A 13,893-nucleotide genomic window follows, 5' to 3' on the forward strand; every position below is an offset into this window, starting at 1 on the left:
GTCACGATGGTACCACCTCCGCTCTGCTCTTCCTGGCCAGACGAGTTGAGGATGGTCGGTGCTGATAGTCAGAACTCTACACCCATGCTCAAGGGTGCACTTGGATTTATAGTTTAGCGTGGCAGTGGCTCACCCCACCATACCCTAGGGGAACAGGAAGCAGTCCCATCCTGGCACCACTTCCTTGTTACAGGACCCTTGCTTGGGACACAGGTAGAAGATGGCTCCTTAGAAGCTTGCGGGAGGGGTCTGAGGCAAGACAGACCTGGGACAGGGGGCAGAAGGCAGCTATCAATGGGTGTGGGGTACAGGAGGCAGACACCTTGACCCGGACGCTAACATGCAGGTCCTGGGTAGGCCAGTGGTGACTCCATCGGCTGGTTCTTCCCAGGCCTCTGGAGAGACTCTTCTTGGCCAGGGCACTCATCACTATTTACTGATAGTTTTACTGGAGAACCTTCTATTCCAGGTTGTCCCCCTGGAATGAGATTTCTGGAGCCTCCTTGTATGGTGCAGAGTCAGGTGCCTAGGACTCTTGGGATGGGGTGCAGGACCAACCCTGGAACCCAGAGTGTACCCTACACATCCAGGACCCACACACACAGATTCCATCTAAACCTTAGATGGGGCCTTCCAAGAAATGATCCCCTTGCAGCCCAGCTCCCCACAAAATCTTCAGGCCCTTGAGCCTGATGCTGTCAAGATGGGCTGAGCCTGGACCCAGGGCTTTCTTTGTCCTTCAGTTCCCTGACAAGGACTTGCCAATCTGGTGAGGCCAGCTTGAGCTTGGGGCTCTGGGGTTCTGGATGCCCTACTAAAGATTCCATGTCCTCCATGTCTCTTTTCTTCTCTGTCAGGCTGGGGAGGGCACTATGTCCCCAACAAGGCCAGGTCTGAGAATGGTGGTGGTCTGGTGCCTGAGCAGAGGGCAGGCGGGATGGCCACTGTGAGGATTCTGCTCCTCCCCAGGAGAGTGACCCTTCTGTTTCTCCCCAGACACCTCATCTTGTCAACCTGAACGAGGATCCATTGATGTCTGAGTGCCTCCTCTACTACATCAAAGATGGAGTCACCAGGTAGGGACTAGATGGGTCATCAGGTGGAGGGAAGGGTATCCAGCTGAGGGAATCACAAGGTGAGGGTGCTATAGCATCTCCAGCCAGTCTGGGTCTATGGGTTGGGGAGTGTGGGCCCCCTGTTCCCACTATCCTGCACTGTCCCATAAGAGCTGAATTGGGTATCAGCCCTTTGTGGCCCACACTGCTTTTCCAAAGTGCTTCTGGGGGCCATCTGGATTTCCGTATAGCTGGGCTGCACTGGAGGTCTGTTGCCCACTCTCGCTTCCCCATAACCCCATAGTACACATACCCTGGTATTTAAAAACAAAACCAGAAATGAAACACACAACGAAAACCAGCTGGGCATCCCTGGGAGGCTGCATGTAGGAGTGAGCCAGGCAGAGTGGGTGTGCTGGGGCCCTGCTGCTAGGCTGCCCCTGATTCCTCAACAGAGTGGGCAGAGAAGATGCAGAGAGGCGGCAAGACATCGTCCTGAGTGGGCACTTCATCAAGGAGGAACATTGCATCTTCCGGAGCGACTCCCGGGGAGGAGGAGAAGGTAGTGTTGTCCTGCCTCCCCCCCCCCCCCCCGCACACCCATCCTGCCCACCCCCATCTTGCTGACCAGGCATAAGTGAGACCTAGTGGGTCAGCCCTCGGAGGGCACTAGCCATCCGCCCAGCTTCCTGGCTCTAAGTGGAACCTGAATCATACTTCTGGACAGGAACTGTATGAGCCTTGAGGATAGCTGAGTGACACCCTCTATTAGAAAGGTATTTGGGAAAGGCCTGGTTGGTTCCTGTGGCCAAGTGGTGGTTGCTCCGGGGAGCCAGCTGCCTTGAAGGGTGGAGCCCAGGGGTATGGTGGGATTCTGGGACAAGGAGGGTGCTAAGTATGTTAAGTAAGCAGGTAGGTGTAAGCAATGCTTACAGTAGGGATGTGTGCGGGCAGAGGGACAGCGGGCCACCTGGATGGAGCCCACTCTAGGGTTGAAGGGGTTTGGAGAGCACCCTCTCCTGTTGGCTGGGGAGCAGCTATCTGTTTTCTCGACCTGCCCACCACTGCCCTGCAGAAGATGGTGCTGCCTCAGAGCTGGTGTGCAGACACTGTGTCCATGCCTCCGAGTACAGGGCTGGTGTCCAAGCCAGGAGGCATCTGACCATCCTCAGGCCTGCGAATCCATTACTGAATCTGTGTCTGACTTTGCTACCTTGGGATGGTGGCCTGAAATGGTGCGCGGGACAATTAATACTCCTAGATTTTCCCATCCACAAATCCCCATTTCTCTCCTGTGCAGATGAGTCAAAGGGATCTAGGGCCTCCTGGGGACGTGTTAGCCACTATTTCTTATTCTTGTCCACTTAGAGACCTGAATAAGAACATGAGAAGTGAAGCTCAGCATTGCCTCCCCAGCCTTGGCTTGGGCCCAGGAGCCTCCTTCTTGACATTTTTCTCCTTTACTAAGTGATGAGACCCTCAGTTTCATCCAAGGGGTCTTACTCATGGTCAGGTTCTGTGGCCAGCCTGGAATGAGGAACCTGAGTGGTGCCCACCAGGGGCCAGGGGAGCCGAGCCCCTGAAGTAACGACCTCTTACAGTACCCCTCTTATGTGTCTTGTAGCCGTGGTGACCCTGGAGCCCTGTGAAGGAGCCGACACGTATGTCAATGGCAAGAAAGTCACTGAGCCCAGCATCCTGCGGTCAGGTATGGCTGGGAGCACCAGGGCACTGCAGGGTAGATGAGGCAAAGCCTTTGTGCTCATCCTCTCGGGACAGTTTGCTCCCGACAAAAAGCAGCTTTGCTAGGGGGACATGAGCATCCCTGAGATCCTCTAGTCCCCAAACTGGGCACTTGAGGACTCGAGTGCCTGGGCCTGAGACTATAAACGCAGAGGAGGTCCCGAATGGTCACTTCGTTGGACTAGGCTCAGGAGAAAGGGCAGGAGACGACAGACAGTTGCCAAACTGTGGTGTTACAGAGCAGTCAATGTGGGACAGGTCACCACCCTCTCAACACCAGTTTCCTGGGATTCAGTACTGTGATCCCCAGCCTGCTGCTATAAAAACCACGCATGGAAGCATTAGTCTCTTTCGGGAAAGTCATTTAGGATATATAAGGTGGGTCCCCAGATGACGTAGCTCTTGCTTGCATGGTGGGAGGCATGAATGTACATGTGGCTGCAGACAGAGCTGGGCAGATGAGTCTGAGGCATACACACATGAACAAGGAGACTCTCAAGGAACTGACTTATAGCAGAGTCAATCACCATCTGTTGCTATGACAAAGTATCCAAGGAAACAATTTAGGGGAAGAAGGGCTGCTTTGGGCTCACAGTTTCCAAGTCTGTAGTCCATCTCCATTGCCTTGGGCCTGTGGTAGTCAGAGCATCATTGTGGGAGTTTGTGGTGGAACAGAGCTGCTTACCTCTTGGTAGCCAGGAAGCAGAGGAAAGAATAAGCAGGTTCTGGGAACAAGATATACCCTTCAATGGCATACCCTCTACTTCCTCCAACAAGCCCCGCCCCCTAGTCACTCACTCATCCACTGGTGAACTAATTAATAGATTAATCTACCAATGAAGTTAGTACTCTCATGATCTGATCACCTCTCAATAGTGCCACTGGCTGGACCCCCAAACTTCAACATATGAACCTTTGAGGGAGACACCATATTGAACCCATAACATTCTACTCATGGTCTCCCAGCCTGTGTCCATCTCACAATGCAAAGTGCATTCCGTCTTGTCTTCAAGAGTCTCCATGCATTTAAAGTTCCGTCATTGCTTAGGAGCCCGAGTTTAAAGTGCCCTCTTAGACTCAGAGCAAACTTCAGGGCGAGCCTTTGTAAAATCAAGATGACACACTTCTGGTGTATGATGAGACGGGATGTACATTCCCACACTGAAGGGGAGGAACAGAAAATTAGCAAGGAGAAATGGGGCTGAAGCCAGACAAAAACTCAGCAGGGCAAACGTTAAATCCTATAGCTCCATGTTCAGAAGCTAAGGCATGTGGTGGTGTGATATGAACTTCAAAGGCCTTGGTAGCCTCATCCCTCTGGCCTCTCCAGCTGTAGCCCACAAGGCTTATTTCCTGAGAAGTCTTTGCTTGTGGCTCATGGCTTTCCTCAGAAGACATTCTGTGTTCTTGGCGTCTCTAGCATCTTGGGGTCTTCATAACAACACAGTATTTACTCTCACGGCTTTATATACTATCCTCTCGAGGTCTGCCTGTGAGGGATTTAACCCTACTCTGTAAATATTACCTGACCTCTCAGGGCTTCCTTTGAAATCTATTTGGAAGCCTCTGTGACTACACAACCCTAATGGTTCATATATCTGCAAAATCAGCATCCCTGGACAATGCTAAAACTTACTGCCAGCTTGAGAGGTAACGGGGCCTGCTTGGATCATGGCTGCAGTGGTCACTGAGTTCCTGGATGGTTGGACACAAGGAAGTACTTACTGAGACAGCCTGTGTACACACCTTCCTTGGCTCTACTAGAACTTCCAAGTTTTCAAATCTTTCTGCTCCCCATTCTTACTGTAAACATGGCTAACAGCAGTCGTTAAAGCCCATGCCACGGCTGCCTGGATGCTACGCTGCCTTGACATGTCTTCCGCTAAATTAATTAGTCCAACACTGAAATCCAGCCTCTCACGCAGTCTTAGCACATGGACAAAGTGGAGCCAGGTTCTGGCCAGAACGTAGTGTGAAGAGCCTCTAGCCCAGGTCCTAATGGAATCCTTGTTCTCATCTGAAACCTCACGAGCAGTCTTTACATCTGCTTTCCAATGGGTGTTCTAACTTCTGCCACAATTAAGCTTCCCTTACAGCACCCTGGGGCTTCTATAACCCTGTGTCTCTAAACTTTACCACATCCCTCCTACAAAACCTAAACCACATAGTCAAGGGGCTAGATTTGGGAGACAAGAAAGGGACCCATTCCAAGGAGAAAGATCGGGCTGGAGAGATGGCTCAGAGGCCAAGAGCACTGGCTGCTCTTGCAGAGGTCCCAGCAACCATATGGTGGCACAGCCATCTTTAATGAGATCTGGTGCCCTCTTTTAAATCTTTAAGAGGAAGAGGGAGAGAAGGAGAGAGAGAGAGAGAGACAGAGACAGAGACAGAGACAGAGAGACACAGAGAGACAGAGAGACAGAGAGAGACAGAGAGAGACAGAGACAGAGAGAGAGAATCCAAGGAGAAAGGTGATTTGGAGCCAGGGTTTTGGGGGTTGGATGCTCTTCCCGAGGTGGGTGGTGCTGGGATACCCAGGCAGATGAAATGCCTGCACCCCTTTCTCCCTTCTCCTTCTCCCACCCCTTGAGGGCACCTGGAACCCACAGGCACCTCAAGGCTGGTTTTGCCTCCATCTCCCAGGAAACCGCATCATCATGGGTAAGAGCCACGTGTTCCGGTTTAACCATCCTGAGCAGGCCCGCCAAGAGCGGGAGCGAACACCCTGTGCAGAGACGCCTGCTGAGCCAGTGGACTGGGCCTTCGCCCAGCGTGAGCTGCTGGAGAAGCAGGGCATCGACATGAAGCAGGAGATGGAGCAGAGGTGAGGCCTGGGGTCAGCTGCCCGCCTGCCGGGTCTGATGGCCGTGTGTTCACCGGACGTGCTCTTGCAGGCTCCAGGAGCTGGAAGATCAGTACCGGCGGGAACGGGAGGAAGCCACATACCTGCTGGAGCAGCAGAGGCTGGTGAGGATGCCCACCCAGCTTCACGGCCCCTATGTGCTCTAGCCCACTGGGAAAGTGGATCTCTGCTCCCTCTGGCCCCCCTCCCTGCTGGCCTGGGCCCTCTCTTGCACTCCAGTGGGCTGGGGTGAGGCTGTCTCCGTCTCTATGGTGGTGCCACAGGCCCTGCCTATCTCTTCAGGACTATGAGAGTAAGCTGGAGGCCCTCCAGAAGCAGATGGATTCCAGGTACTACCCAGAGGTGAATGAGGAGGAGGAAGAACCAGAGGATGAAGGTAAGGACTCTTGAGATGGCATGTCTCCCACCAACAGGGCCTGAAAGAGCAGGTCCCAGGTGCCTCACTGGAAGTCAGCCGATCTGAACTTTGTCCCTGGGAGATAGACCTCCTTAATTCTGGGTACTATCGTATAGACAGGATTGGGGAGGCCGTACCGAAGCAAGTGACCCCACATCTCACACACTCAGGCACATGTTTGCTAATGGGAATGGGCCAGAACAGAACCATGGGTGCTGGCGAGGGCTCGCCTTGCTCACTGTGTGGTAGATGGAGACCTTGACCAAAGTCCTGGTTCACTCTGCACCTCATCTGAGGATTCCCTTTCTCTGGAGGGCTCCATGAACAAAGGGCATGTCAACCTCCGCTCTGGCCTTCCCCACTACCAGCCCCACAAGACAGATGTGGCTGTCACTGGTGATATGGCCCCTGAGCTGCTTTGATTTTTAAGCTATTAGGGGAGCTCATTTGGGGAGTCTACCTAATCTTTGGGTGACCGGGGGCGTTTCCACACTACTTGTTTGGCTGGTCTTTCTGCTGGATTCTCCTTTCTCCACACTAAAGAGGCTTAGGATGAAATTAGGAATTCAAGCGTGGGGGCCCCAGCCCAGCATGGGAGGGACTGATCAGAGCCTTTATCTGGGGAGAGAGGGCCGGAGCCCAGCAAGTCTTCCAGTGACTATGGAAGGGCTACTTTATTTAACAGACCAGCTATAGTGTGAACTGGGTACAGGGTCCACCCAGCTAGTCCTCTGGCGTTGCCAAGCCATCTTGATCTTTCAAGACTCAGGTTGTGGTAGGCTCTATTGTGGCTTTCTTTGATGACCCACATGGCTTTCCTCACAGTCCAGTGGACAGAGCGGGAGTGTGAGCTGGCATTGTGGGCCTTCCGGAAATGGAAGTGGTACCAGTTCACTTCTCTACGGGACCTGCTGTGGGGCAATGCCATCTTCCTGAAGGAGGCCAATGCCATCAGTGTGGAGCTGAAGAAGAAGGTGGGACCCGTCAGAGGGGGTTCCCCACGAGTGATGGTCTAGTTGCTTATAGTCACAACACAAGACCAGCACTCAGCCAGCCCTAGAGTTGACTGGGGGCCCTTGCCTGAACTAGGTACCAGTGTGGGTTGATGAAGGAAGCACCGGCTGAAATAGATATCTTACTGGCTTTGCTTGAGAGTCGACAAGCAGTGGTGGACGGGGGTGGGGGGTGGGGTCAGCCATTCTCAGTGGTTAGTTGAAAAGATTGGTGAACTATGGAATATAGAGCTGAGATCTCAGGGGCGTGGGGAGAAGCCCCCTAGAAACCTGGCTTCCACTCAGGAAGGGGTGGATGCATGGCCATCTTCTGCCCCTTACAGGTCCAGTTCCAGTTCGTCCTCCTCACAGACACCCTCTACTCCCCGCTGCCGCCAGACCTACTGCCTCCAGAAGCTGCCAAAGACCGAGAGACACGGCCTTTCCCTCGAACCATCGTGGCAGTGGAGGTCCAGGACCAGAAGAATGGGGCCACCCACTACTGGACGCTGGAGAAGCTCAGGTGCTACTGGAGGGCAGTGAGGTGGAGGACGGATGGGGTCTTCCCCGGGGAGAGGACAGACTGGGCTCTGCTTCACAGTAACGCCAGTGGGTCTCCTGGTGTCCTGTTTTTGTTCTGAGCAAACACGTAGACAGCAGAGGGGACTGGAAGGTGGCTCAGTGTCTCCAGCCGGGTCTGTGCCAAGGGCCTCAGAGACAGGGGGGCCCTGGCTTCTCCACTCTGCGTGTCTGAGGGAACCCATCCTCCTCGGCCCCCAGAAGGCTGAGGACCTGGGAAGGTGGAGGGGCATCTGGAGTGCTCCGCCATCACTGAATTTTTTAACTGCGTGTGTGTTGTGAGAGCGCTCTGTCTCCTTGGACTCTTCCTCTAACTTATGCCAAGTCTCCATGTGTGAAGGTGACCGGGTAATGACAGAGACATCTGCCATGAGAAGAGTAGAATGTACTCACAGGCCTGGAAATAGGAGGCACAAAGCCTGCAGGGCCGTGACTGGGCACCAGAGCAGGCCAGGAAAGCCAGAGTGTTTCCTGGACTTCTGAGGAAAAAAATGGAGCAGCTGGTCTCTAGGGACTCCCTGGAATGAGGCCAGACTTGGGCAAGGGGGTTTCCTAGTTTCTCAATGTCCTGGCTGATTTAAGGCAGAGAGAACGCTGGCCAGGTGCATGAGACTCTAGAAAGAGGGGAGGTGGTGTGGACTTGGGGTCTGTTGGTTTGTGTGTAGAAGGCAGGCTCACTATGAGTTGTTAGCTATCTCTGGGATTAGCTAGATCAGAGGTTCCCAACCTGTGCATCATGACCCCTTGGGGATGGATGACCCCTTCATAGGGGTCACCTAAGACCATTGGAAAACACAAATATTCATATTACAGTTCCTAATAGTAGCAAGATTACAGTTACGAAGTGGCAATGAAAATACTTTCACAGTTGGGGGTCACCGCATCTGACTGTATTAAAGGGTCTCAGCATTCGGAAGGTTCAGAATCACTGAGCTAGATAGAGAGGACCCTTCCCGGTCAGCCAGGTCTCCTGGAGATAGCGGATATGGACGGTAAAACATGATTAGTAGGCATGCCCTTTTCTTGTTCCATTTGTGTGTGCCTACAGGCCCTCCATCCCTCCTGAGTTCTTCTGCGAAGTTAGGTTGACTGTAACACCATCAGAGAGGATGCATATCCCTCTAGAAGTCAAACTCCGTGTCCCCTAGAGAGCACAATCTCATTTTCTCCTCCCTACGTTTTGTCCTCCCTGGGGGGTGAGATCTAAAAGTACTTTGTCTTCTCCGCTCCCTTCCTGCCTCACTTGAGCTCACTATGAGAGCTTTCAGGGCTGCATTACCAGTCCTACTTCTGAGTTGCCATAGGGTGCCTCCCTGCTCCTCTGTCAGCTTCCCAGCTGGGCTCTGCCTCGTCAGTTCAGTTCACCTTACTGTCACCGAGGAAGACTTGGGAGGCATTTGTGGTGACCTGCCATTCTCACTTACCCGTTTCCTGTGGATGCCGAATTCTGAGGGCCACGGAGGGGTTTCTGGCTGGCAGACCTCTGAGCCTGTGACCCTGACAGGCTGATGGAGCCAGGCCCAATCTGGTGCCCTAGGAGGAATGGGGTGCTGGGCTACACCTGGGCACTGGTCTGAGCCTACATGATCTTTGAACCCCGACAGGCAACGCCTGGACCTGATGCGGGAGATGTATGACAGGGCCGCAGAGGTGCCCTCCAGCGTCGTTGAGGACTGTGACAACGTGGTGACTGGCGGGGACCCCTTCTATGACCGCTTCCCCTGGTTCCGGCTGGTGGGCAGGTGGGCACCTCCTCCCTATCCTTGCAGAAAAAGTGAGGGACAGAGGTGGCATGGGGTCAGAACCCAGACCCTGAACTGCCCTGGCCTGAAGTCAAGAAAGAGCCAGATTCCATTTTTGTCTCCCCCACCCCAGTCATTCCTCATCATGTACCTGTAGGGCCAGCTTTTTTAGGAGACCTGGGGTGTCATCTTGTCACTGCTGCTACACCTGCTGTGATTCATGTCTGTGAGTGTGAGTGTGTGTGTGTGTGTGTGTGTGTGTGTGTGTGTGTGTGTGTGTGTGTGTGTGTTGCCTAAGCACCCAGGGGCCTAGAGCAGGCATTGCAGGTCACTGGTGTTTTGGGGGTGGGGACACAGAGGCAAGATTAGAGACTACCAGCCCCTTCCTTGTTTTCCAATCTGGGGTCTGTACCTAGTCTCCGACCCCCGCGTCATCCGAGGAGGTCCTCAAAGAGCTTTGGCTAGGGCCAACCTGGACCCTTGTGCTCACTCATACCTGTTGGTGGTGCTTTCCAGAGCCTTGTACCGACCATGGATTCTGTTGTCGTTGTTAGTCCGGGGTGTTTCGTTTTGTTTTCTCTTCCCAGCCCTGGAGACTGGGTGCATTTTTTTTTTTTTTTGTTCCTTGTCTTTTAAAGCAGCATCTCTTGATGGTTGGTGCTTGGTTTTAAACAGAAGCCCTCCTTGTCCCGCCCCGCCCCGCCCCACCTCCCCCGGAGTAGCTGGTGTTAATTTCTTTCTGTCTTGTCGCACTAACCTCAGTTCAGTCATCTCTGGCTGCAACAGCTACCCTCTTCTCAACACATGCATGAGCGAGCGCATGGCTGCTCTCACCCCCTCCCCCACCTTCTCAAGCCCCGACTCCGACACCACCGAGCCTGCCGAGGAGCAGAGCGTGGGGGAGGAGGAGGAGGAGGAGGAGGAGGAGGAGGAGGAGGAGGAGGAGGAGGACCTGGAGGACGACGTCTTTCCGGAGCACTCGCTGTGCGACGGCCGGGACCCGTTTTACGACCGGCCCCCCCTGTTCAGTTTAGTAGGAAGGTTGGTGAGGTTGAGGCGCGCATGCTGGGGAGGAACCAGCTCTTTTGCGTAGAAGCACTGCTGTGGCACGATCGATCGGGGGATCAGGGCAGACACCGGACCCTCTGGGCCGGGCAGGCTAGGGCTACTAGTCTCTGAGGAAGCTGAGAGAGCCAGGCTCACTTTGTGTCTTCACGGTGGGACATGTGCACATCTAGGAGACGGATGCTCTGGCTCGGCAGGGAAGAGTCTGAGGCCGGGGGGCAGGAGAGGCTGGGGCTTGGAACACACAGCTACAGCCAAGAGCTCCTGGTGCCCACTCCGGATGGCTGGGATAGTTCCTGTAGGATAGGCCGTAGGAAATGACCAAGACTGCGACTCCTTGTGCAGGGCTCAAGGGGCATTTGAGAGGGGAAGAAAGACGTCCCCAGGCAGGGTGCCCCAAACCCTTGTCTTGGGAAACAGCTTGGTTCAGCTGAGGTGGCTTCTGCTTATTCCACTGTTGTCCAAAGAGAAGGTACCCTATGTATTCAATGCCGCTCTGTTCTGGGAAAAAGAGCAGGTGTGTGAGCCACCCAATGTAGGGGAGGAAGGGCTTCTACCTATCTGCCTTAATTTTGTAGAGCCTAGCAGGTGGCAGTAGCTCCAAGCCCCTGACCTACTGGGCCAGCTTGATGAGATGGGCATGCAGCCTCTTGCAGAGAACCCCCCCGGGACACTGAGTTTCTGGAATAGGTGAGAGAGGCTGAGGTTGGGGCCACAGGGAGGCAGGTCTAGCCACTGGCTGCAGCAGCAAGGCAAAGGTGACTTAGAAATGCTAGGGTTTGTATTCTACCTGCTTGAAACAGCAACAGTAGCATCCTCTCCTGGAGTTTGAGATTGCTTCTAGGACAATGGGAGTCTCAGAACTCTTGATCTTGGAGCACAAGTATTGAAAGTTAAAGGCTGAGCATGGTCCTTTACAGACTATGGACTTTCTATGGAGTTCCTTCCTTCCTTTCTTCCTTGAATGGAGGTGATGGTATAAGCACCCCTCTCCCTGGGAGGTAGCAGGTCCCAGATCACTGGCTAGGATCTTCTCTGATTAGTTTTCCTAACTGTCATTGGCTGGCATTAGCTATGATGAGCTAGCCAGGTGGACACAAGTGGGTAGCCTCTCCCTCCGAGATAGCCTGGGTCTGGATTTCCACCCTGCTGGGCCTGAGCAAGAGGTACAGATTCCAGGCCAGCTCTGTACGGGCTTCTCCCAACAAGCCTTGGGCTATAGCACCAGACCTCCCATGCCTGCTGGGCCCTGGGAGTGGTTCCAGGTGTCAGGTAGGCAAGGGGTCAGGAGATACAGGGGACAGTGACGTGAGGAGAAATGGGGTATGGGCTCTGCAGTCTCACGAAAAGAGCTGGGTCCTTCCAACGTTGTTTCCCCTCTTGTGGACCTGAGATTTCACAAAATGACCAAGCTTAGCAAAAGTCATCCATGAGAGGCCCGGCCCCCTGTATCGTGGGGTGCTCTGTGCAAGGCTTCATTTCGGCAACATCCTGACCTTTTCGGTTTGGCAAGAATTGGCTTCTCTGCACAGCAGCTATGCAGGCCCAGTCCTGAGGAGGGCTCCACCTTGGTTTTCCTTTTATCCTCTGGTAGCTGCTGGCTCTCTCTCCAAAGCTTAAGCGAAATTGGGGTGCCCACTCTCGTCCCCTCTGGAAAGGCTTCCCTGGGTTCCAGCATGCGTTTCTGCACCTCACCAATCTGTGGTTAGCGCTGCCTCCTCCCTCCCGCCTCGCCACACGTGCCGCTCTGCCCCTTCTTCCCTCCCCTCCTCTTTCGGGTATTTGAGCCTGCTTCAAGGTGCTCTGGATCCGGGGCAGTGGTCTCATGGCCATAACCAGGGCCCCTCCTCCTCACATCCAGGGTCTCTGGTGGTTAGGTGTCCAGTGGCCTGGGGATGTGGGTGAGTTAGCTGATGCAGTGGGCCCAGAGGCTCCCATTTCCTAGTTAATACACATCCAGAGGATGGGAGCAGGGGGCAGGTACTGCAGACAGGACAAGCTCCTCTGGGGGAGGAGCTGGGGAGGGCACCAGATGGGTAAATGTTGACCCAGCAAGAGCCTGCACTGATAGCTCCATGCAGCCCGGAGCCTCTTAGCTCCATGCTGGGCCTCCTTATCTGGACCTCCTGTCTTTGTCAGTGTGGCTGTGGACAGTGTTCTTCGACCTTGAGAGCAGCTGGGTGTTTGGCTGGTGTGGCATGCCAAAGGTTGGCAAGGGCTGTGTTCTCTGACCCTGCAGTGGCTTACACTGTCTTCTAGTTGTTTCTGGTGCCCAGAGAACAGGTAAGATGAAGGCTAGAGTCTATTGTCCCCCTGAGCAGTGTCTGCCTAGGTGCCCTCATCCCAGGGGTGCTGGCTGAGTGAGTCCTACTCAGACTGGGGCACAGAAATCTTCCAGATTCAGCTTGCAGCCTCTTCAAGACCCATGCTGCCCCTGGGAGGCATTGCAGGCCCAGAGGTCTCTTCTAGCCGATTGACTCCACCACAGTGCCAAGTGGACTGGGTTGGTCATGTAGATCATATAGAGAAGTGGGGGGGGGGGGGCATTGCATCCTTTTTGTCTTCTACAACATCTGGCCCCACAGCTGCAGCTAGACTCGCAGTTCCCATGAGCTGTGCAGGGATTGTGAGGTCAGGGAGGCTCCAGGGGCTTTGGCCACAAATGGGTCTCTTTCAGTACACAACCCCAGCCTCCAGTGGGAGATTAGGGTTAGGGTTAGATGTGGGTCACTTCGTTCCTACAGTTTGGATGTGGGCCACGGCAGCCTGGATTTTCCCTCTCTGATGGAAGTTCTAAAAGATGGAGATACAAGATTTATACATGATTAGTTGCGCTGACGAGCAATGAACAACAGAGTTGAGAGCTACCTAGAGGGCAACTTGCAGGTCCCATCCTAGCTCTGGCCCTTGCTGCCACCCCTGGCTACTGCCTGATATTTTTATGCATCAGTTTCTTCTCTTGTGAAATGAGCCTGAGCGCCATATTCTACCAGCTCTAATGGGCCATGCTGGACTCCAGACTCTTTTTTTTTTTTTTTGGTTTTTCGAGACAGGGTTTCTCTGTGTAGCTTTGCGCCTTTCCTGGAACTCACTTGGTAGCCCAGGCTGGCCTCGAACTCACAGAGATCCGCCTGGCTCTGCCTCCCGAGTGCTGGGATTAAAGGCGTGCACCACCACCGCCCGGCTAGACTCCAGACTCTTTACATCCATAAAAGAGGAGAGCACAGATAGCTAAATTGAGGGGCATCACTGTTAAGACATACTTGATAAACTACCTTCCAGGCATCGGGGAGCAGAAGCTGTCCCAGGATGTGTATTTCTTCTTTGGGTCCTGTGGTCTCTGGGGTCAACCCCATTTTAAAATAGGCCCCATAGGGAGCCTAATGTGGGGATTTAACAAGGCAACTCCACGTAGTTAAAAGGAGGTTTATTTTGGGGTTAACTTACAGCCAGTAAA

At 53.9% G+C, this 13,893-nt stretch overlaps 1 protein-coding gene across 18 annotated transcripts in view; it reads left to right on the forward strand.

Annotated features, from left to right (window-relative positions):
• Kif1a (kinesin family member 1A) overlaps positions 1-13,893 on the forward strand; it is an 89,847-nt gene that overhangs the window by 42,757 nt on the left and 33,197 nt on the right. For 8 of the 18 annotated variants that reach the window (XM_052750362.1, XM_052750363.1, XM_052750364.1 and 5 more), the window contains 9 exons: positions 997-1,076; positions 1,511-1,617; positions 2,680-2,763; positions 5,442-5,622; positions 5,693-5,765; positions 5,944-6,037; positions 6,884-7,032; positions 7,395-7,573; positions 9,234-9,371. In XM_052750362.1, coding sequence (XP_052606322.1) covers positions 997-1,076; positions 1,511-1,617; positions 2,680-2,763; positions 5,442-5,622; positions 5,693-5,765; positions 5,944-6,037; positions 6,884-7,032; positions 7,395-7,573; positions 9,234-9,371 — 1,085 coding nt within the window. Of the gene's footprint in view, positions 1-996; positions 1,077-1,510; positions 1,618-2,679; positions 2,764-5,441; positions 5,623-5,692; positions 5,766-5,943; positions 6,038-6,883; positions 7,033-7,394; positions 7,574-9,233; positions 9,372-10,133; positions 10,413-13,893 lie in introns of all 18 variants that reach the window. The other 10 variants (XM_052750352.1, XM_052750354.1, XM_052750356.1 and 7 more) reach the window with 2 other exon arrangements.

The sequence above is a fragment of the Peromyscus californicus genome, unplaced genomic scaffold (assembly GCF_007827085.1).
Source record: "Peromyscus californicus insignis strain IS unplaced genomic scaffold, ASM782708v3 Scaffold_21__1_contigs__length_65335640, whole genome shotgun sequence".
Taxonomy (NCBI): Eukaryota; Metazoa; Chordata; class Mammalia; order Rodentia; family Cricetidae; genus Peromyscus; species Peromyscus californicus.